Genomic DNA, 22913 nt, shown 5'->3' with positions numbered 1-22913 from the left:
AATGCCTTTAACTTTGCAGTGTTACCTATTTGCCTAAAATATAGAACTAGCCCTTATTGAAGGAACTTTCTCTTCACCGTTTTCTTGTGCCATCCATTCTCAGTATGTTCCAGTAATGAAAGATAATTCAAAAATTTGTTTTTTCATGTCTATACTTAATAATTAAGCAATGTTAAAAATAGGTTTCTTGCCTAATCCATAGTTATCAGTGTAACCGTCTTGCAGTTTAGAATTTAACCATCTACTGAAAAATGAATTTAATCTGGAAATCCAGGAATACATCATTCTCTTGTCTAACAATGGAAACTGAGTATGGTTTACCTTTATTCAGTAGGTATCGGTAAAGGTTGATGTGGGAAGAGGCAGTTCTGGTGGCAGTGGCAGCTCTGGTGCCATTTTTGGCCACTGCATAAGTGACAGTGTTACTGGGGGCAGGGGGCTAAGAGTTGTATAAAGAATCTAGTGGTCACTAGCCATGAAGAAGTAGGGATGCCAGAAACTGTTTTTGTGTATTAGTCTTTTATAAATTGGGTTTTGCCAATTGTATTTTTGTCATTCAGAAATAATGTAATTTATTTGTTTATATATTTGCTTCCTTCACTTGACCATAACCTATTTGAAGACAGAAATCCTTTTCACTCATTTATTTCAGTTTATCAACAAATATTTATTTCATGCCTACCAGGTGCAGGCAGTGTTTTAAAATCTGTAGATGAACAAATATAACTTCTTTTGGTGCGGGGGGGAGGGGTCACAAAACTAATAAGAAGTAAAATATATATAGTGTGTCAGGTAGGTATAAGTGCTGTGGTAAAAATAAAGCAGGGAAGGGTGACGGAGTTCAGAGACGATAATTTACAATAGGATAGGCAAGTAAGTTCTCACTGAGAAGGTGACATTTGAGCAAAGATTTGAAGGAGGTAAGAAAGCATGCCTTGCAGATATCTGGGGGAAGATCATTCCAAGCAGAGGGAGTTGAAGATACAATGGCCCTGAGAAGGCAATGACTGAAGAACCTGCCCTAAATGTTAAGGAACACCAAGAAAATTGGCATGGCAAGAGCAGAATATGTAAGGGAAGAGTAGTTGGAAATGGGATGTGTTTGTATAGGGCATCAGAGTTTATTCTATTCTCACTGCTTGAAATTTCCTTTCCTTCCATTGGCAAATGTTTAGATTCGTTCGACTCCTTGTTCCAGGCCTAACTCAGACATCACTTAACCATTCTCTGAAGCCTTTTATCTTGCTGAAAGACTCCTCTTGGTTTTTAGGATTTTACATTTATCTTTATTACAGTATAATATTCTATTTCACAGCCTATAATTCCCTTGGGGCATTCTATAGATTCCTTGAGGGAAGGTATCAGGTTTTAGACTTATCTGTGTCACCCCCCGGCAATCAATATTGAGTCTTGAATATAGAGAGCTCTCAATAAATCTTCGCTAACTAGCTTGGGATAGAGTTTGGATTAAAAGTGACCTCCTGTATTTCCTTTCAATTCTTAAAATTTAGTCCTTCATTGATGAGAGGTTTTAAGAATCTATGCCTTTAGGACAAAACTAATGATGGAATAGCTGTTACTTCAATTTTTCTGGTTTAGGTTGAAAGAAATCTCTAAGAAGTATATATCCAATAAGATTGACAGTTTTGAGTTTAATTTATTAAGCAATATTTAGGGGTGTGGTGACTTAACAGTTTCATATCCTGGTAGAATACTGAGGTTTGAGTCCAGTAATAATGGTTTAACCCTTAGCAGTATGAAAAGTGCTTACACATTTGCCAACCAGCTTCCGCTACTGCATTGGATTTTCACTCCTCATTTTTCCTCTCATTTAACAATTTATATGTTCATCTTTACCCTTTAATAGTACAGATATCCATTTCCTGCTATAATAAATTTTTAGATTTGATTGTACCTCCAAGCTGCTATTATCTGTGAGACACATGAAGTCACATATGTATCTGGCTAAACTCAAGTTTTTGGTTCATTCTGCTAGAGTCAGACATTAAGAATTCAAGGGTGGACTTAGAATACATTCTTTTTTGGTTTTGCCTTCTATATCCTTGTGCTATGACTATACAAGTTCAAATGTGTGTGTTTTTATTTTGTCTCTTTAAATTGATGCTAAGCCACCGTGACTTGGCAGCAGTAAACTTTAGTTTTTAATATTTGCCTGGCAATCATTGTGTATTACTATAAATGACTAATGGAGTAATATTTCTTAAACCAGATATATTTTTACATAGCTATCAAACAAAAAAACCCCTCTTGGTTATGATTCCTGTATTATTAATGAATGATGGTATATCCTTTGATGAATCACTTTAATAAAGTAAAAGATGTTTTTCTCTTATATGAATTATCTTAGTTTCCACATCTTTAAAACATTGTATGTGTAGCCCTGGCTGGATGACTCAGTTGGTTGGAGCATCATTCTGTATACCAAAAGGTTGTGGGTTCTATCCCCCACCCCTTTGGGGCGCATATGCGGGAGGCAGCAGATTGATGTTTCTCTCGAATGTTTCTTTCTGTCTCTGTCTCTCTTCCTCTCTCTCCCAAATTAACAAAAACATATCCTCAGGTAAGCTTTAAAACAAAAAAGATTGTATATATATACCTGTGGGCAAGCTTTCACACACATACACACAAGTGCAAACAGAAAAGTTTTCAAACTATTACATACATGAGTTGCCTCAATTTTCTTATAAACTGTATCTGATTATTAAGTTGTTTGTCAACCAAATGCAGGTCATAGAAGGAATTCTAAGATACGTTTCTTTCTTGAATTTGTGTACATAGCAGATATAAAGTATTGAAAATATGTATAACTTTTTTTTCCTTTTAAAAAGTCCTTAAGAAAGATGCATCCATGTTTACTGATGTTTTTCTTAGTGACTGTTAAGACAATGTGGCAGATGGGATAGTTAAGCTTATTTTTATGATCAAGATAGAATTGTCAGCAGTTCTAAGTATTAATTAAGGTGTTAACACATATTAACACATAGTATTTGAACTGTTTTATTAAGAAGATAATTTCAGCCTGGCTGGGCTTGGCTCAGCAGTTGAGCATCAACCTAGGATCCAGGCAATCGGGGTTCGATTCCTGGTCAGGGCACACGCCCAGGTTTTGGGCTCGGTCCCCAGTCGGGGGTGTGCAGGAGGCAGCTGATCAATGACTCTCTCATCATTGATGTTTCTATCTCTCTCTCCCTCTCCTTTCCTCTCTCTGAAATCAATAAAGATACATTAAAAAAAAAAGAAAATTCCAAGTGATTTGGTCTCTTTTCACATCAGTTAGGATACTTTTGGATACATAATCTGGGTTTTATGTCCCCTGACTCAAATTTTGTTTAAAAAGAACTGTTAGTATACATAATAGGAGGCACAAAGTAGTAGACAGGTTCCAAAATTATTTGATTCAGCAAATCACTGACTTCATCACTGATCCAATTTCTTACTCTGCCTTGCTCTTCACAAAGTTGATATCCAAAGCTGACTTCCTCCTTGAAATCAGGGGTAATGAATTCAATCCATAAGGAGTGATCTGTTCCTGCAGCCCTAGAATGTATCTTTCCCTTCAGTCTGGCTGGTCCTACCCACAATAGCTTACACCAATCAGGACCTACCCTTGGAGCCGAGGGTGAGGATGGAGACATGAATGAAACTAGTATTCTGTAGAGAAGGTGGAAGAGAGGAGTGGATGCTAGACAGGCAAACACACATCCACCGTTACCCACTATTCCCTTTGTATTAGCTCGTTATTTCTTTTGAATAGATATTAATTTTTTCTTCTCTGTAATTTTAGATTGCTTATGAGATTGTTAATGTCAGGAATGGTTCTTGAAATATGTGGTTCTGAATATGTCACACAAAAGATCTTAGTTTGAGGTATTCTTATATCAAAGGATCATTGAAAATATCCATTTTAACATAATCACAGCTTTTGTAGGTAGTATACTTGAAGACTTGCTTTTAAAAAGATTAAGATTAAACTTGTTGAAAATTAAAGGAGAAAATAAAATATTCAAAATTACCATGATTCTTAGCTTTAGGGGAAGGGTTATAAATTGGGCAGAGTTATAGGTCACTTACTTTCCAATCAGAGGAAGGCCTTGTTTAGGGTGGTTATATTTGTTTCTTTAGCAAAGTTGTTGATTGTTAAATTATTATTTTAATTTTTTTGAATTTATTCGTTAATATAATTATGTAGGTTTCAGATATACATTTCAGATGTTTTGTGTGTGTGTGTGTGGAAAAGATTTAAGTATTAAGATCACTAAGGTTATTCTTGATTTCATTTCCACAGATAGTTAACAACATTTAGTTATATTTCCTTCAGTCCTTATATTTCCTTTCAGAATGTCCTAATGAAGAGTATACACTTTTTAGACATTAGTAACACAAAAGGAATTCATCAAAGCTGTTGGTGGATTTATTGAACATTTGTGGCTTTACGATAACCAAATTTGTTAATGTCTGGCTACTCTATTGTTAGAATGTTTAAAAATACATTAATATATATTAATAGCACTTTAATAATTTGCTTATGCTTTTTCTCTGTGTATATCTTTCTTTTTTACAAAATTGAACTCATATAAGTAAACTGAGTGTATCAGAACCGTTTCCTTTTCTGATCCTGAAGGGAAATGTGTGCTAATTTTTGTTGGAAAGTCAATTTATTCTTGTCTTTAGCACTTGGAGTAATCTTTGTATTTGTGGGTTATGGATCTCGTAACTGCTGCCAGTAATCCAAGGTGATTCTCAGTTGTAGACTAGCTAGAGGAGCCAGTCTCCTTCAAGCATATCGTTATATAAAACTCTCACGTTTCTCGCCTGTTCTGCCCTTTCAGCCTTCCCCTTATCAAGTCCTTTGAACTGTAGTATAGATGAACAACTTTCTTTACTGAAGGATCTGGCAACTCTCAGAAAGGATATTGTAGTATAGGAAGAACAAAGGCCATCATTCTAGCTAACAGGTGTTAAGTTCTTAAGACTCCCAGGGGAGGCACTTATAGATAGTTCCTTGAAAAGAGAAGAGCCTTTTTGCATATTACCTGACTTGAGCATTACACTCTCTTTTCTCTGCCCATATTTTTTCAACAAATATTTATTTGTGTTTGTATGGCCCTGTTTTAAGCACTGGTAATACTGTGCTGAGTAAAATATTGTCTTGTGAGTTTACATTCTAGTGATAGAAGATAGACAATAAACAAATTATGTAAGATTGTGATTAGTCTATGAAGAAAAATGAAACAGTGTAACAAGATAAAGCGTGATGAGGGAGAGGCTATATTATATATTAGATAAGGTCATCAGGGAGAGCTTCTTTGTGGACCTGACATTTGAAAAGGGAACTCAATGAGGTAAGGGAATGTATGAAAACACCTGAGGAAAGAATGTATATAAAGAGGTGCATGATCCCTCAAATGAGACAAAACTTGATATGTTGAGGAATAGCAAGAAGGCAAGCTGAGTGATTACAGGGAAGAGTGGCAAGAGATGACATGGTCAGAGAAAGACAGGGACAGATCCGGCCTATGTGCCAAATTTTGCAGCCCCTTCAAACCTTTCAGTCTCATGACATTGTCCCCAGCATTCTCTCTACAAGAAGAAATGGTTCTCCTTGAATCCTGCTTGTGTTTTGCACAATTAAATAATGCTTCTGGTCTCTGCAGGAAAGGTACTGATACTGTCTTCTTAATTATTTTCTTTACCACCCAGTTATCGTAGGCTCTGGAAAAGTATGAATAAAGGTAAAACTGAGTGCTCCAATTCTCTGCAGCCTCTATACTAATGAGACCAATGATCAAATTGGTTCCATTTCTTAAAATACCTGTGAAGTAATACAACTGGAGGAGAAAAGCATTTCTTTCTCTCAGACATCTCACAGCCTTCATAAGAGGGATGCAAAGTTTATGTGAAGCCCGCTAGACCACCTCTATTAATGAGAAGTATTTACATCTTTCCTGCCTTGGTTGAAATCTGATGTAATTACAAGAATCACTAGCTGCCAGTCATTGTTCTCTTTGTTGCCCAGGAGGAAAGGGCTCTTTGTCAGTGTGCCAGACTCATTGATTATTTTTATTCCTGTGTGCTATCTGAGTGGGAAAGATTGCTAGTCATCCCACCACACATATATCTTGCCATTTCCTATCACTAATATATCTTAGTGTGATTGTTTAAAATAATTTTTATAGTAGTAAAATAAATGTAACAAAATTTACCATTTTAAGTGTACAGTTCTGTGGCAATAAGTGAATTCACATTGTGTGAAACATCACCATCATCCATCTCCAGAACTTTTCATCTTCTCCAGTTGAAAATTTGGAAGAGTATGTAGCTAAGGGAACCATAGAACATTCCAGGGATTATTCTCAGCTACTCTTTTCCCAGACTGAATTCCCTTTTAAATTTTTATTCTCAGTGACTCCAATGTTTAAATTATGTGAGTGTTGTTTGGGAATGAACTTCCTTCTTACTACAAAATACAATATCCTCCAATATTCTTTCTGAGGATATATCTATAAGGAGACTATTTTAGGAAAGAGAGTAGCTATAAAATGTGCCCCAGTTTTGTTTTGTTTTATAAAGAATTACCTAACTATAAAAAACCTTTATTAAGATATAGTTAACATACTATAAAATTTAGCTACTGAAAGTATATAATTCAGTGGTTTTTATTGTATTCACCGTTGTGCAACCACTACCATAATATAAGTTTAGGACATTTGCCTCAAACCAAATGAAACCTAGTACTCATTAATAATTGATCCCCTACCCCCAGCTGCTGGCAACCACTAATCTAATTTTTATGTCTATAGATTTGCCTATTCTGGACATTTCATATAAATGTAATCGTGAAATATGTAGTCTTTTGTGACTGGCTTCTTTCATGCAGCATGATACTTTCAGGATTCGCCTATGTTGTAGCATGCACCAATACTTAATTTTATAGATAAACCACATTCTGTGTATCCCTCTATCAGTTGGTGGATATCTGGTTTGTTTCTACTTTTTGGCTATTATGAATAATTTTGCTATGACATTCATGTGAACTCATATGAAATTTTTGTGTGAACATTTGTTTTTATTTCTCTTGGGTGTATTTCTAGGAGGGCAATTGCTAGGTGATATGGTAACACTATGTTTAATTGTTTGAAGAACTGCCAGACTATTTTCCAAAGCGACTACTATTTTACATTCCTTTCTGCAATGTTTGAGAGCCGTATTCTCATTAACTTGTTATTGTCTGTCTTTTGTATCCTTTCTATCCTAGTGAATGTCAAGTAAAATGTCATTGTGAATTTGATTTGCATTTTTAAAAAATGTTTTTATTTATTTCAGAGAGAGGAAGGAAGAGGGAGAGAGAAACATCTATGATGAGAGTCATTGACTCTGCATCCTGCACTCCCCCTACTGCGGTTCCAGACCGAAACCTGGGCATGTGCCCTGACTGGGAATCACATCGGAAATCAAATCATGATTTCCTGCTTCATGGGTCCATGCTCAACCACTGAATCAGGCTGGCTAGGCTGATTTGCATTTTCTTAATTACAGATGATCATAAGCATCTTTTCAAGTGCTTATTGGCTATTTGCATATCATCTTCGCAGAAAAATGTATTCAAATCCTCTGCCCATTTTTAAGTTGTGTTTTTTTATTTTTTTATTATTGAGTTGTAAGAGCTCTTTATATATTCTGGATGTAAATCCCTTATGAGATGCATGATTTGCAAATATTTTCCCCCATTTTGTGGGTTGTTTTCACTTTCCTGTTTGAGTCACTATCATTTGAAGCACAAAGGTTTTAAATTTTGATATCACCCAGTTTATCTATTTTTTCTTTGCTTGTGCTTTTGGTGTTATATCTAAGAAAGCTTTGTCTAATCCAAGGTCTTAAATATTAATAACTATTAGTTTTAGTTCTACATTTAAGTCTATGATCTATTTTGAGTTAATTTATGTATAGTACGAGGTAGGGATCTAACTTCATTCTTCTGCACGTGGATATCCAGTTTTCCCAGCACCATTTGTTGAAAAGACTATTCTTTCTCCCATTTAATTGTCTTGGAACCTTACTTCAACTTTTTTACCTAAATTTTACCTTGTTTTTGAGTTTTCAGAACTTTTCATTTGCTACCATGGTTCAGAGTCTCTCTTTAAGTATTTCAAAGTCAGTCTATCACTTTCTCACTATTTTTATTTAAATAAAATAATCGGGTCTTTGCTCTGAAACTGGGAAACACCTTAGTATGGTAGATGGTAGTTTTAGAATGTTAATAGCTGCCATTTATTGAGAGCCTTCTTTGTTATCGTAAGCATTTTAAATACATTTTTATACACTGTGAGGGGAAATAGCAGAGGGTTATTTAAAAAAATTTAATGAACTATCTGGGCAAATGCTAATAAGGGTAGCCCCATTCTGATTGCTTGTTCCTTATGCACTCAAGCTGAAGTAAGGCTTCCCCAAATATATGAAGTCTCTAGCCAGACTTTCTACTTGGAAGAGGCCTGGCAAAAAAATCACACTCGTGGATATTTCCTGATTCCTAATTTTGGAGTGCTTTGAAGCTTAGTCATCAGACTTCTCTTCCTTTTAATGCACAAAGAACTAATTATTTCCCATATGATCCTTGTTTTCCTGATTTCATTCTTTTGCTCAAAATTTTCTTTCTGCCTCAAATGTTATGCAACTTTACACTGTCTATTCCATTTCTGAATTTTACCTATTGTTTGTGGACTTTCCTAAATGTCACTTTTCATTGAAGATGATAATCTTGGCTGCTAAAAGTCATTGTTCCCCTTTACTTTTTATTATATATTATTTGTACTATGCATATGTCAGGGATTGCCCTCTAATTTTGATTATTAAGACATCTATTTCTATTTTGGAATATAAAAAAGGCAACATATATAGAACATTAAATAAAAGTTTAGTTATATTCATATTTTATTTCTTGTGTTAAGCTTTGAGAAAGGATCTGTTTCTTTTTATCTTGGTAATCCTTGATATTCTAACATCTAGCTGAGTTAATGACTGCATTTTAACAAAAAATTCTCCTCTGAGTGTACGTGGGAGGGAGGGATGGGGATAATGACATATTTACTGTTAGATTAAGAGGGAAGTTTTGGTTTTGAAGTTGCCTTTTACGACATGATAAGGACAGGAAAGGAATATAGGAAAAGAGAAAGTTTTATTAATGGGTTACTGAATTTTTAAAATTTATTTTTCATTAATGCATTAAAAAATATAATGCCTTTTATAGCTCTAGTTGTCTTTAGACTGATGTAACCTAGGAATTGTGACTAACTGAAATGTATCTCTTTTGACTTCAGTTATGAAACTATATAGTTTTAGGAAATCTGATCAGCCTGCATTTTGATCCTCAGTTTTATGGCATTGCTCCATACCGTTTAGTTTCCAGTATTGCTGTGAAAAAGCCTGTAACAATTCTGATTACTTATTCTTTCCATCTGATCTGTTTTTACTGTCCAGAAAGTATGTAGACTTGAGTTTGCAATTTCTAAAGTTTCACAGACCCTTGCTATGAGTCAGTTTTCATTAATTGTGCTGGGTACTTGATGGGCCCTTTTATTATGAATACTCTTGTCCGCCTTGCTTGAAAAATTTCTTAGTTTTCTGTGTTCCCTTTTGAATCTTTTATTCATCATTCCTCTGGACTGTTCTACTTTTCTTATCCTTTCTCTTCTGTTTTCTATCTTTTTGCCCTTCGACTCTATTTTCTGGATTTTTCCTCAGAATTTTCAGTCTTTCCTATGAGTGTTAAAATTTCTCCTTATATTTTTAATTTTCGTGAGCTCCTTTTTAGTTTCTGAATGTTACTGTTTTCTAGTATGCCTTTCTTTTTCATAGTTGCATTATCTTTCTTCTCTGATATTAATGGTATATATTTTAAAGTTTTCTTCTCCCTACTTGGTTTGTTTCTTCTGAGTTGCTTTATTTTGTCTTTAGCTTTTATGTTAGATGTCCAGTATCCTTGGTCGACTGCTCCTGTATAAGGCTAGGATACTAAAAGCTAATTGGAAGCTTTGAATTCATGATTAGATGTTGTCTATATAAACTTTACGTGAGATGATCAGGCAATTTAGCTAGTGTAAGCATCGTGATTGATGTAACAACAATCCCTCAAATCATAGTGGTTTAACACAATAAAAGTTTCTCACTCACATAAAATCCAGTATTGGTGGTCCTGATCAACTAGAACCTTCTATGTAGGCATTTGTTTGTCATTCTTGAGAAGGGATCAAAGAAACTTCTGCATCTAGCTAACATGAAAGATTGTGCAGGAATTTTTATGGGTGAGGCTTAGATGGTACATATATTTTTAACAACTGGCTCTCCTGGGAGTCAAAGCTCTAATTTGTAGTGTTTGCTACATGTTGTAAGTATTCCCATCATAGCCAATTTCAGACTACCAAAGTGATGGCACTGAATGCACAATTGGCTTTCAGTTGTGCCAGCTCTGGCATACCACTGCAGCCACGGACCACATGCCATTGGCCAGAAATGAGTTTGTATAGCCTCCCGTAAATTCAAGGGAGAATGGAAAATATTGATGAATTGTGTATCTGATAAGTAAAGCAGTTCGATTTTGGTGAACAAATAACAAATAGTTTCTGCCAGAGTTGGAAAATTTAATGTCATTATCTCTAGATCTAAGTAGAATTCCCAGGAGAAGTTTGTTTTAGGTTCCTGCCTGAAGGGTGAAGGAAGGCTTGGCTATAGGGAATTCTGGAAACTGAAGAGAAGGGTCAGGGATCTCAGTATCTGATATGTGCACATTTTTTTTACTCCCCGCACCCCCCTCACGTTTTCAGTGTGGTCCCTGTATTTGGTTTTTACTACTGCTCTAACAAAAGACCATAAACTTAGTAGCTTAAAACAACACAAACTTATTAATCACAGCTTCGTGAGTTAGAAGTGTGACATGGATTTTACCCGACTAAAATCAAGGTATTAAAGGAGCAGCATCTTTTTCTGGAGACTCTAGGAGAGAATCCAGTTCCTTGCCTTTTCCAGCTCCTAGAGGCTGCCCACATTCCTTGATTTATGGCCACCTTTCTCCACCTCATAGCCAGTTGCATAGCATTTCTCTTACTTGTTCCGTAGTCACATCTCCTTCTGACCACAGCACAGGAAGGATTCCTTGATTTTAAGGAGCCGTATGATTAGATTAGGCCCACTTAGATAATACGGGGTAATCTTCCCATCTCACGGTCATTAATTTAATTACATCTACAGAGATATATATTCACAGGTTCTAGGGATTAGGATATTATCATCTTTGGTTTGCCATTATTTTGCCTACCATACTACCCCTTGTTCTCCAAAGACCCTCTGTTTTTTTTCTACTCCTGGGAATAAGTTTACAGACTTTTCTTGGTGAGGTGGAGGGAATTTAGTGGTCTTTCTGCTTCTTAAACAACCCTCCTTATTTTACACTCCTTTCTTCATTTTTACTTCCAGTAAAAGCACCCAAGCCTTTGGGTATTTTATAATACAAATTGGGTTAGTTCTTGGGTTTCCTGGTCATCGATTTAGGATTGCATTTTCTGAGGTTAACTTAATACTTTACCACTTATTCAACCACTTTCCAAATTTTGTTACTCCTGTCTTCCTTTTCTACTTTCCTCTCATTCTTGTGGGTTTATGACCTAAAAAAAGAAGAAGAAAACCAACCCTTTGTTGTTGTTTTAGCTGGATGAGAAGGCAACAAAAGTAGAGATATGTTTAATCTACCATCTTAACTAGAATAGAGCTCACACTTTTAATTACTACATCAGATTGTTTTTCCCTCATTGCTTCTTTGTGTGTGTGGAAGATAACCTAGATATTTGATAAGATAAAGGCATATTGATCCCATCTTTTAGATTACAAATTCATTAATTCAGTACACTTTTATAGGCCAGTCACTTGTCGAGAATTTTAGATTCAAAGAATATCTGGAGGAGCTCAGAGTCTGGTAGAATTCAGATATCTACAAAGGAAATTTGCGTAGTTTTTTATAAGTGTATAACAGGAATAGAAACAGTGTCAAGGAAGCAATGAAGGAGAAGGAACTAATTTTGGGGGAGAAAGTGAAAGAACACTTTCACTTATCATATTTGAGCTAAGTCTTAAAGGGATGTTTTTATAGAATGGAGTGAGGAAGTAGGAAAATATGAAGGGAGTAAATGAGTTCAGTATGGTTGAAGCAGATTGCATAGGGGAGAAGAAATAGATGTGAAATTTGAGATGTAGGTCTGGTTTAGATTTTGGAGGGTGTGAAGGACTTCAAGAAAGGTAACAAATACTGTTTTTTAGGAAGTAATTCTGGTGACATGTGGGATGGAGTTAGACAAGTGACAGAGTAAACATTTGAGTGGTTGTTACAGTATTCTGAATAAGAATAAGAATCTGAGATAATGTCTTTGAATCCAGCTTTACTGTTTCTGAAATAGAATTAACAGGACTTGATGACTGAATGGACATGGGAAGTGAAAGAAAAGGAACCATCAAGATTTTTGGCCTAAGAGGCTGGTGAATGGTGATGTTATTAACTGAGATTAGAATATAGTAAGAAAAACAGGTTTTAGAAAAAATGTGTTGTTTTTAGTTTTCAACATGTGGATTTTAATAAAACTTTATGGGCTACAAGTGGAGATGTATATTTGAAAGCTAGAAATACCTATCCCAACTCAGGAAAAAAGGTAGTCTTCTTTTAGGCACTAGAGATATGGGAGAATTAGATTAAGGAGATACTAACATGGTTGAAGCCACAAGAGTAGGTAAGGTCATCCAGGGGACGCTATTTAGCTCTGGATGAAGACTAGAAGGAGGTGACAGTAAAGTAGACATTAGGACGGAAAAGGGCAACTGTCTTATACAGTGCCTTTCCCCCTCCCTCCCTCTTTTTTTTCAGTTTTTAAATGAAATATTGAATAGGTACAAAAGAATATTATATATTAAATATCTGTAAGATATGATAAATAATGCCCCAACTACTTTGTGTTCACCACCCCTTTTTAAGTAAAATTACCAATACCTTTGAAGTCTTTTTGTATCTCTCTTGTATTTCATCCTTTTCCTCTCTATAACCACCATTTTGAATTTTTAAAATCATATTTTATTTTTGTTTTGTCACATTTTTTGTCCTTAAACAATTTATTGTTTAGTCTTGCATGTTTCTGAACTTAAAAATAGAATCATAGTGTTTATAGTCTTCTGTGACTTAATTTAAAAAAACCCAACATTTCTAAGATCATCATTGGCACTATATCTGTTGTAGACATTAATTTTCATTGCTGTGTAATATTCCACACACGAATAAACCACAGAATAGAATGCACAGTTTACTTATGCATTCTAGAATTGTTGAACATTTACATTGTAGTTTTCTTGCTGTTACAAACAGTGCTGCCACAAGCAGTCTTATATCTTTTATAATTTCTCTAGGGCATAACTAGGAGTTGAACAGCATTGTCCTAGGGTGCTCGCATGTCCAGCTTTACTGGTAATGCTGGTCTGTTTTCAGAAATGGTTGCACCAATTTACAGTTCTTCTAGTATTGTATAAGTTATTTGTTGTTACACATTCTTGACAACACTTGATATTATTAGACATATTTATATGTCTTCATTGATAGTATGGGTACTTAATGTTGTGATTGTAGTTTTAATTAGCAGGGGAGCCTGGCTAGCATGACTCAGTGGTTAAGCATCGACCTATGAACCAGGAGGTCATGGTTTGATTCCCTGTCAGATTCCTGTTCAGGGCACAAGCCCCAGTTGTGGGCTCGATTCCCAGTAGGGGGTGTGCAGGAGGCAGCCGATGAATGGCTCTCATCATTGATGTTTCTATCTCTCCCTTTCCCTTCCTCTCAGAAATCAGTAAAAACATATTTAAAAAAATAATTAGCAAGGAATTTTTCCCCCTTTTCCTTTTGTTCCTGTGAGAACATGAACATCTTTCATAGTTTATTCATCATTCTGGTTTCCATTTTCTTTTTCGTTAAATTACATTTTTGAGGAGGCAACATTGGTTAATAGGATCATATAGGTTTCAAGTGTATATTTCTATGATACATGATCTGTATATTGCACCCTGGCTGGGTAGCTCAGTTGATCAGAACATCACCCCAGTATGCCAAGGTTTCAGGTTCGATCCCCGGTCAGGGCACATACAAGAATCCATTTTCTGATAACATATAAAGATGAGTAAGATGGATGATCTCTTACCTCAATTTGCATTTAGTTAAGCTTAATTAGAAGCTCCAGATTTTGTTCCATTAAAATATAGATTAGCTATTTGAATTATTTATAACTACTTCTCTGTTTCAGTTTACTCATTTGTAAAACAATGGACTTGGACTGGTTAATATCTAGTGTCCCTTTTACTAATGTCTAATTACTTTGTCTAATATTTTTCTTATTGGTCTTGAAACTTAGAAATAAGCTAGTTATATTGTAGCGGTAAACTGTAAAGCATTGGTTTTTGTTTTTTTCATAAGAAAATGTTGGGTTTTATATCTGTAAGATATGATATGTTCTCCAGGGAACTCTCAGATGAATTTCCCAACAGATATCACTATCTTTTATTTTTAAAATTCTTTTTTTATTAATAATTTATTTTTCGATTACAATTGACATACACTATTGTATTAGTTTCAGGTGTACAACATAGTAATTACACATTTCTATAATTTACAAAGTGATCATCCCAATAAATCTAGTACACATCTGACATCATACATAGTTATTACAATATTATTTATTATTATTATTTTTTTAATCCTCACCCTTGGATGTGTTTTTTACTGACTGTTTTGTAACTACCAATTTGTAGTTCAGAATCCCTTCCCCTTTTTTACCCATTCCCATAACACCCTCCCATCTGGAAATCATCAAAATGTTCTCTGTATCTATGAATTTGTTTATGTTTTGTTTGTTCATTTATTTTGTTTTTTAAACTTCAGACATAAGTGAAATCATATGATATTTGTCTTTCTGTGACAAATATCACTTATTTTACTTAGCATAATATTCTCTAGGTCCACCCATGTTGTTTCAGATGGCAAGGTTTCATTCTTTTTTATGGCTGATTAATATTTCATCATATATATATGCCACTTCTTTTTTATCCATTCATCTATTAATAGACACTGAAGCTGCTTCCATATCTTGGCTATTGTAAATAATGCTGCAGTGAACATATGGATTCTTCTGTCCTTTTGAATTAGTGTTTTGGGTTTCTTTGGATAAATACCCAGAAGTGAAATTGCTGGGTCTTTATCTCTTGTTATAGCCTTTGTTTTAAAGTCTATTTTGTCTGGAGTATTGCTACCCCAGCTGTTTTGTTTTTTATTTCCATTTTCAGGAAATTTATTTTTTCATCTCTATTTACAGTCTCTGTCTATCTTCCCTTCTGAAGCGAGTCTCTTGTAGGCAGCATATGTAAGGGCCTTGGTTACTTATCCATTCAGCCACCCTATGTCTTTTAATTGGAGCATTTAATCCATTTACATTTAAAGTAATTGTTGGTGGATCTGTAGTTGTTGACATTTTTATTATTCAGGATTTTGATCTTTTTTTTTTCTTTTTAAAGAAGTCCCTTTAACATTTCTAGTAATTCTAGTTTGATGGCAATGAATTCCATCAACTTTTTCTTTGGGAAGCTTTCTATCTGTCCTCTGATACTAAATAATAGCTTTTCTGGGTAGAGTAATATTGGTTGTAAGCCCTTGCTTTTCATCACTTTGAATACATCATACCTATCCCTTCTGGTCTGAAATGTTTCTGTTGAGAAATCAACTGACAGTCTTATGGGAGGTCCTTGTAGGTAACTGTCTTTCTGTGGCTGCTGTTTAGAGTCTCTCTTTGTCTTTAACCTTTGGCATTTTAATTATGATATGTCTTGGTTTGGGCCTCTTTGGGTTCACCTTGTTTAGGACTCTGCTTCCTGGGCTTATATGTCTTATTTCCTTCACCGGGTTGGGGAAGTTTTCAATCATTGTTTCTTCAGATAGGCTTTCAATCCCTTGCTCTCTCTCTCCTCCTGGTACTCCTACCAGGATGTGAATGGTAGTACGCCTGAGGTTGTCCCAGAGGCCCCAGAAACTATACTCTTTTTTTGGATTCTTTTTTTTTTCTTTTTCTGTTCTGATTAGGTATTTTCTGCTTTCTTATCTCCCAAATCGCTGATTCAATCCTTTGTTTCATCTAATCTACTGTTGATTTCCTCTAATGTATTCTTCATTTTGGTTATTGTATTGTTCATTTCTGACTGGTTGTTTTTTATGTTTCTACATTTTTATGTTTCCTGTATCTTTGCTACAGTTCTCACTGAGATCATTGAATATACTTAATAACCAGTGTTTTGAACTCTGCATCGTGTAGATTGCTTGTCTCCATTTTGTTTAGTTCTTTTTCTGGAGTTTTATTCTGTTCTTTCATTTGGGATGTGTTTCTTTGTCTCCTTGTGTTTGCTTCTATGTATTAGGTAGAGTTGCTGTGTCTCCTGGTCTTGGTAGAGTGGCCTTAGGGACTAAATGTCTTGGGGGGGGCAGTGGTGCAGTCTCCCTGGTCACCTGAGCCAGGTGCTCCAGGTTCGACCCTTGTGTGGGTTGTGCATGCCGTCCTATTGTAGTTGAGCCTTGATGCTGTTGGCACTTCAGTGGGAGAGATTGACCCTCAGGCTGATTGGTTGTGAGGACCATCTGTGACTACAGTGGAGGAGCTGTTGTGCAGGGGTTTACCCTACAGAGCAGGATTTGCTTTAGTGGGTTCTGGTGCCTGCCAAGTCTGCACTTTCAGTGTGTCATTTGTGGAGGTGGTTGGGAGGAATTCTAGTGCTGGCCAAGGTCAACTGCTGCCTTTGCCCTCTCTGGGTTACTTGGTATGAGCTACAAAGTAATCTACAGATGGTTGCCACTTGTATCGGGCTTGGAGGTGCCTGGGAGAGGCTAAGGTAACTGAGGCTGGCTACCACTAGTGCAAAACTTGGGGCTGCTTAGCAAGAGGAATGGGGCAAAACAAGGCGAGATGCTGCTTGTTTGGGGTTTGTGAACATTTAAAAGATTTGGGGAAAACCGGAAGCATGAACCAAGATAGGCTGTTTGTATGTAAAAGCCATTGGGTGGGCCTGCAAGTTGGGTGAGGTAGGGTCTCAGAGAATCACCAGGGTTGGGCAAATTGTGTTAACTAGGTGGATGGAAGCTCAGATACAGCACCCACCTGTGAGTGTAGGCTGGGTTGGTGGTGGGGTGTGGAGATCAACAAAAGAGCAATGGCCTCTGGGCTAAAGCTGCCCCTCCAGCCCTCATCCTGAAGCCAGACAATTCAGTTCCTCCCCATATGTCCCTGGAACCTTCCAAGCTGCCTCCCCAGAGTAAGTGAATTTGTCAGCAAGTAAGTCTGGGACTCTAGCAACCCTCCATCTCATTCAGTCACAATCCCCTCTGGTTTTCACAGCCAGAAGTTATGGGGACTTCTCTTCCCAGCCCTGGAATCCTGGTCTGGGGAGCCTGATGTGGGGCTAGGACCCCTCATTCCTCAGGGGCACCTAAGCAGCCAAGATACCCCTCTTGATTTTTATCCACCACATGTGGGTGTGGGACCAGCCTGTTTAGTATCTCCACGCCTCCTACATGTCTCTACATGGCTTCTTTGGTATATCCTTAGTTATAGGACTTCTTCTGTTCAGCTAGTCTTCAGGAGGTTCTCAATGATAGTTGTCCTGCAGTTTAGTTGTAATTTTGATGTAGTCATGGGAGGAGGTGAGCTCAGTATTTACCTATTCCACCATCTTGACCAGAAGCCTATTTTTAAAATTTTAAAATGCTGTTAAACCTGTAAATTCAATCCTAACATATATGAATTATTCTTTCTCAGAGTGAAGATACCCAACAGCAAATCATCAGGGAGACATTCCATTTGGTATCTAAGAGAGATGAAAATGTTTGTAATTTCTTAGAAGGAGGATTGTAAGTAAAGCATTTCATAGACAATACTCATCTTTGACTATATGATTAAAATATATACTGTTTAATCTGCTTATGGTAAAATTGAATCAGATGAATTAATTGCCACCTGTGTTAGCCATAATTCTAACTTAAAGAATTTTTTACAGATATGCAATCTTGTTTTTCCTTTTTAAGAATTTTATAAAAGTATTTTATATAAAGGCAATATATTCATATAGCGAAAATTCAAACATTACACGGACGTATAAAATGTAAATCAAGAGTCTCTCTCCCAGTTTTAGTCCTTTTTCCCAGTTTCTTGTGTATCCTTCTAGAAAATTAATTTTGTGTTGACTAGCATATAAAAGCATGATCCTAAGATATTTTACCTATGGGATCAAAGTGTGTATGCTAGTTTGCATGTTGCTTGTTTTCACTTAGTATTTTGAAAATCTTTGCATATAAACACATCTAGACCAACCTCATTCTTTGTAATGACTGCAGGTTATTCCTGTAGTCATTACAAGCAAAATTATAAGCAAAATTACTTATAATTAACTTGCCAACTATTATAAATACTTTTATTTATTTATTTTTAAAATATCTTTATTGATTTCACAGGTAGAGGAAGGGAGAGGGAGAGAGAGATAGAAACCTCAATGATGAGTCATTGATCAGCTGCCTCCTGCATGTCCTGCCCTGGGGATCGAGCCTGCAACCCAGGCATGTGCCCTGACCGGGAATCCAACTTCAGTCTCTTGGATCATAGATTGATACTCAACTGCTGGGCTATAAATACTTTTATATTAATGAGTTTCATGAAAATAATTTGCTCTCAAATAGTTTTATAAATACTCCCTCATGTTTATATAATTAATTTCTTAATAAGATATTTCCTCATTGACAATTCAAAAAACTGAACTTTAACTGCGCCCGATTATGAATAATCACAGGTTAGAAAAACCTACACTTTTGTATTTTAAGATATATGATGCATATTATAAAGAATATGCATCAAGTAGAAATTATGGCTTGACTTGTGATTATTCTTTTCCAACCTTATAAAAAGTAAAAAGCAAATATTGCGTCAGAGATGAAGCTACACATCTGGTTTTGTCACTAACATGCTGGTTTTCTTGGTCAGACAACTTAAAATCTTGTACCTCAGTTTTTACCTTTGTAAAATGAGGTATTTGAACTAAGAGGATTTCTAAAATTCTGTGGTTTTATATGGTGTATTGCCTTCCATACTAGAATTTGTATCAGTATTTATCAGTATTGTACTGTAGTTTAAAGATGAAATTATATTTTTAAGGGCAAATAGATACTTCCCATATTAATATAACATCTTTGATTTTTTTAAATAACATTAATAGCCATTTTGAAACTCAAAAGTTTGGTCTTCTTCTTTTAAAACACAGCCAAACAAAAGTTTAGGATAACTGCTAAATTGTTGCTTTCTGATGAAGCGAAGCCTGCTGCTTGTGCTCTTTTTGTCTTTTTCAAGGAACAATTGCAATCATAACCTATAAAAATAATGTCAGAGTCTTTAAAGTGCATATACAAATTTTTAAATTGAATCTCTTTAGAAACATATCTAGCATAGTAAAAAAAAAAAATTAGAGAAATATTTCTACAGAGCTTATAAATTCAGTGTTATTGTTATTGAGTAATATGTGCCATTTCCCCTTGTTTGAGTGTTCAGTTAGCCTGAATTACATTTAGTCTTGATTTTATGTTAGTGTTAGAGGGTCTTGAGAAGGTGAACAAACTAATTGTTGTAAGCTTAAATATGATAGCTAAACTGTATTTAGAAAAATATAAGATGTTTAGAAAGATTATTTTTAAAATGCTGTAATTTTAATCAATATAAATAAAAAGTTGATGAAAGAATTGAGTACCTCTTAGCTCAGTTGTTTGTTTGTTTTTTTAGCATTTATATTCCAAAACAAAATGTGTTTTTGGAGATCTTGTTGGGGAATCTGTCCAAACTTAAGAAGAAATGTATTTTTTTTTTTTTACTCATTTTCTAATATCTTAAGCTGTGCGACTTACTGTGACCTATGGAGTTAAATTTAGTAAGCACATACAAATGTCCTATGATCTGATTTCTGACCCCTTTCTGACCTCACTGCTTACTAACCTTTCTTTGTCTATAGGCCATCTTTCTCTCCCCTGAACATCCATACTTTGTTCTTGATGAAATGGCCTTTTTATTAGTTGTTACCTCTGCCTGAAATGCTCTTCTCTAAATTTTGTCATGGCTGGCTCATTATCATTAGATCTCAGCCTAAATGTCACTCTTAATATCTAATCTGAAGTAACAAATCCATCAATATGGTATCATCCTATTTTGATTCTCTATGTAGTGCTTTCCACTCTGATAATTTTTTATTATTTATTTTGTTTGTTTATTGCTTCTTACCCGTTATCAGTGCCTGACACATATAGTAGGTACTCAGTAGATAGCTTAATGAATGAATGAATTACATTGAAGCACAAACAACTTTTAGTTGACATTTTTGAAGAAAACCATCTTTATTTAGTCTCTGATACAAGTTCACTTGACTGCTATACCATTAAATGTTACATTTCATTTTATAAAACGTTTTTAAGCAAATTGTCAGTTTGCTTGAGCTAATGAAAATGTTTTTCATTTTGTTCTTATAATGTTCCAATTGTTTTGTTTTGTCATTTAGATTAATTGGAGGATCTGACAACAAACTGATTTATAGACATTATGCAACGTTATATTTTGTCTTTTGTGTGGATTCTTCAGAAAGTGAACTTGGCATTTTAGATCTAATTCAAGTAAGTTAACATCTGCCTCTATCTTAAATAACAATTTTGGCATTTACATTTTTAAAAGTTATATGTTATAAATTTTCTAAAATGATATTTTGTTTGGTAAGAAATGAAGTGTTTCATAGTAGAGATTGGGTGGGTAAAAGAGGGAGGAGGGATGTAAAAACTGTAGACAAACTTAATCTGATTAAGACTAATCACAACTAATTTCATCACGGTCCTTTTTCTTGTTCATGTAAGTCACCACAAGAAGCCCAAGACTCATGGGTCTTTTACCATGTGTATCCAGATTTGACCCCAAAACCCACTCCTCTCTGTCTCCTGAGAATCTTTCATAATGTCCCTGGAGCTCAAGGTCAGTCATCAGCAAATTCCTCTTTATCTTCAACCTCTTCTGCAATATTACTTTCACCTTTTTGCTCTAAGTTAAATCTGGTTTCCTTGATGACATTACCTGCAACCCTCTCCAATGGTAGCAGTATTCTCTCATGCTTTCTTTTTACTGTTGAGCCTTAGAGGTGTTCTCCTTGCTTCTCATTGCTTTTTCCAGATATAAATATCTCTTCTAAAATACCTCCAGACTTTATCTCATGTTATCAAACTATACCACCTTCTACCCACCCTGTTGCAGTAATCTTTCATTGCCACCTTCCATTCATTGGAGATTCTATGAAAAACTTTCAAGGGTCTGAGATTTACCCTACTTGCACGGTAACAAGTTAACTACCACACTTTCGTGGGTGCAGAAGATGAGATATTTCAGGGCCAGAAACAAAGGACTTTATTACTAACAGCAAAAGCAGTAGCCAAAGTAATAGCATTTGCTTACATTGGGTCCTCAAGTCCCAGTTTCCAAAGTGTGACTTGAAAAGGGCCATGTGATACCTGCATACACAGTAGGTTCAGTTATAGCAGAGGAACCCCAGTCTTAGGGAACTGGAATCTTTTATAATGGATGCTAAGCATATCTGCCCTTGAAGTAGAGAAAGAGAATGTTTAGAGAATGTTTTCTCAGGGTAAACCTACCCTTTGTTTTGGAGGGAGACACTCTCTGTTTTCCAAGGCTGTTTGCTAGACAAGCTTGCTTGAAAAGATAGTCCACAATAAAGGCAGTCAATAAATGTGCTCACATTATGTACAGAAATGGAAGACTCATGAAGAATTATTCACTGCCTTCATTTCAGTACTGCTTATGATTTCAGTGTTCACGTGGATAATTCTTTCAGTACACTGGTGTCTTCAAGTGTGGAATTCCTCTTCTCCAATGAATTTTGCCCTCTGCCCTACCTCACTACTCATTTCTTGATATTATCTTTATCCAAACTTCAGTTCCTCCACCATTTCAGTTTCACAGTTTACACCCTCTGCTACCTCTTATCTTTCATATCACAGTTTCTATTACTCCAATAATTCTTTGAACCTATTGGGATCTTAAGTCTTTTAAATCTTTTTTTTTTCTTCACTGTCCTTGATCTTCCTGGTGTCTTACTTTCCTTACCCAGCTTAAATTCTATGGTTAGTCATGATAATCATAGCCTTGTATATAGTACTCAATTCCTTCCATATACCTATGCATCTGAACATACTTAAAGGAGAAAAAAACCCATAACCATACTTACTGGCTTCACTTTAAATCCATGATCCCTAACCTCTGTGAGTCCTTAATGCTACCCAGTAATCAGATTGTAGTTCCCTGGCCTGTTCACTGTTCCATACTCTAGGCAACTACTAATACATTCTCTTCTCTCCTTAAATCTCTAGCACTTCTAGTATCTTGCTTCCTAGTTCACTGAAAAAATTCAAGCAATCAGAGGAGAGCTTCTTCAGACTCTACATCTGTGTCGATTTACTCTACTCTCTGTTCTGTGAGAGATGAACTCACTATACTACTAGCTAGCTAAGGCCAATTCACCCACTTACATACTAATTTTCTCCTCATTGCTGTAGCAGTTCTCCCTCTTTTGGGTTATTTTTCCTTTCTTTTATTTATTTTTTGATCTGTGATTTTGTTTTTAATTATCTTAAGCCTTATGATCACGTAATTTACAATTTTGTGTTGATGATCTGTTCTCCTCTACTTTGATCCTTCTATTGAGTTGGCAAAAGCACCATTACCAAACACACATATATACAGTAATTCTACAGTTGT

At 35.5% G+C, this 22913-nt stretch overlaps 1 protein-coding gene across 4 annotated transcripts in view; it reads left to right on the top strand.

Annotated features, from left to right (window-relative positions):
• The window catches only part of AP3S1 (adaptor related protein complex 3 subunit sigma 1), a 51053-nt gene that overhangs the window by 1580 nt on the left and 26560 nt on the right, over positions 1 to 22913 (top strand). For 3 of the 4 annotated variants that reach the window (XM_081133622.1, XM_081133623.1, XM_081133625.1), the window contains exons 2-3: positions 17889 to 17980; positions 20659 to 20770. The exons of the other annotated variant lie outside the window; for it this stretch is intronic. In XM_081133622.1, coding sequence (XP_080989748.1) covers positions 17889 to 17980; positions 20659 to 20770 — 204 coding nt within the window. The remainder of the gene's footprint in view (positions 1 to 17888; positions 17981 to 20658; positions 20771 to 22913) is intronic. 4 annotated transcript variants of the gene reach the window in all.

Source organism: Miniopterus schreibersii, assembly GCF_964146895.1.
Source record: "Miniopterus schreibersii genome assembly, chromosome: 3".
NCBI lineage: Eukaryota > Metazoa > Chordata > Mammalia > Chiroptera > Miniopteridae > Miniopterus > Miniopterus schreibersii.
This window is presented reverse-complemented; position numbering and strand designations above follow the sequence as displayed.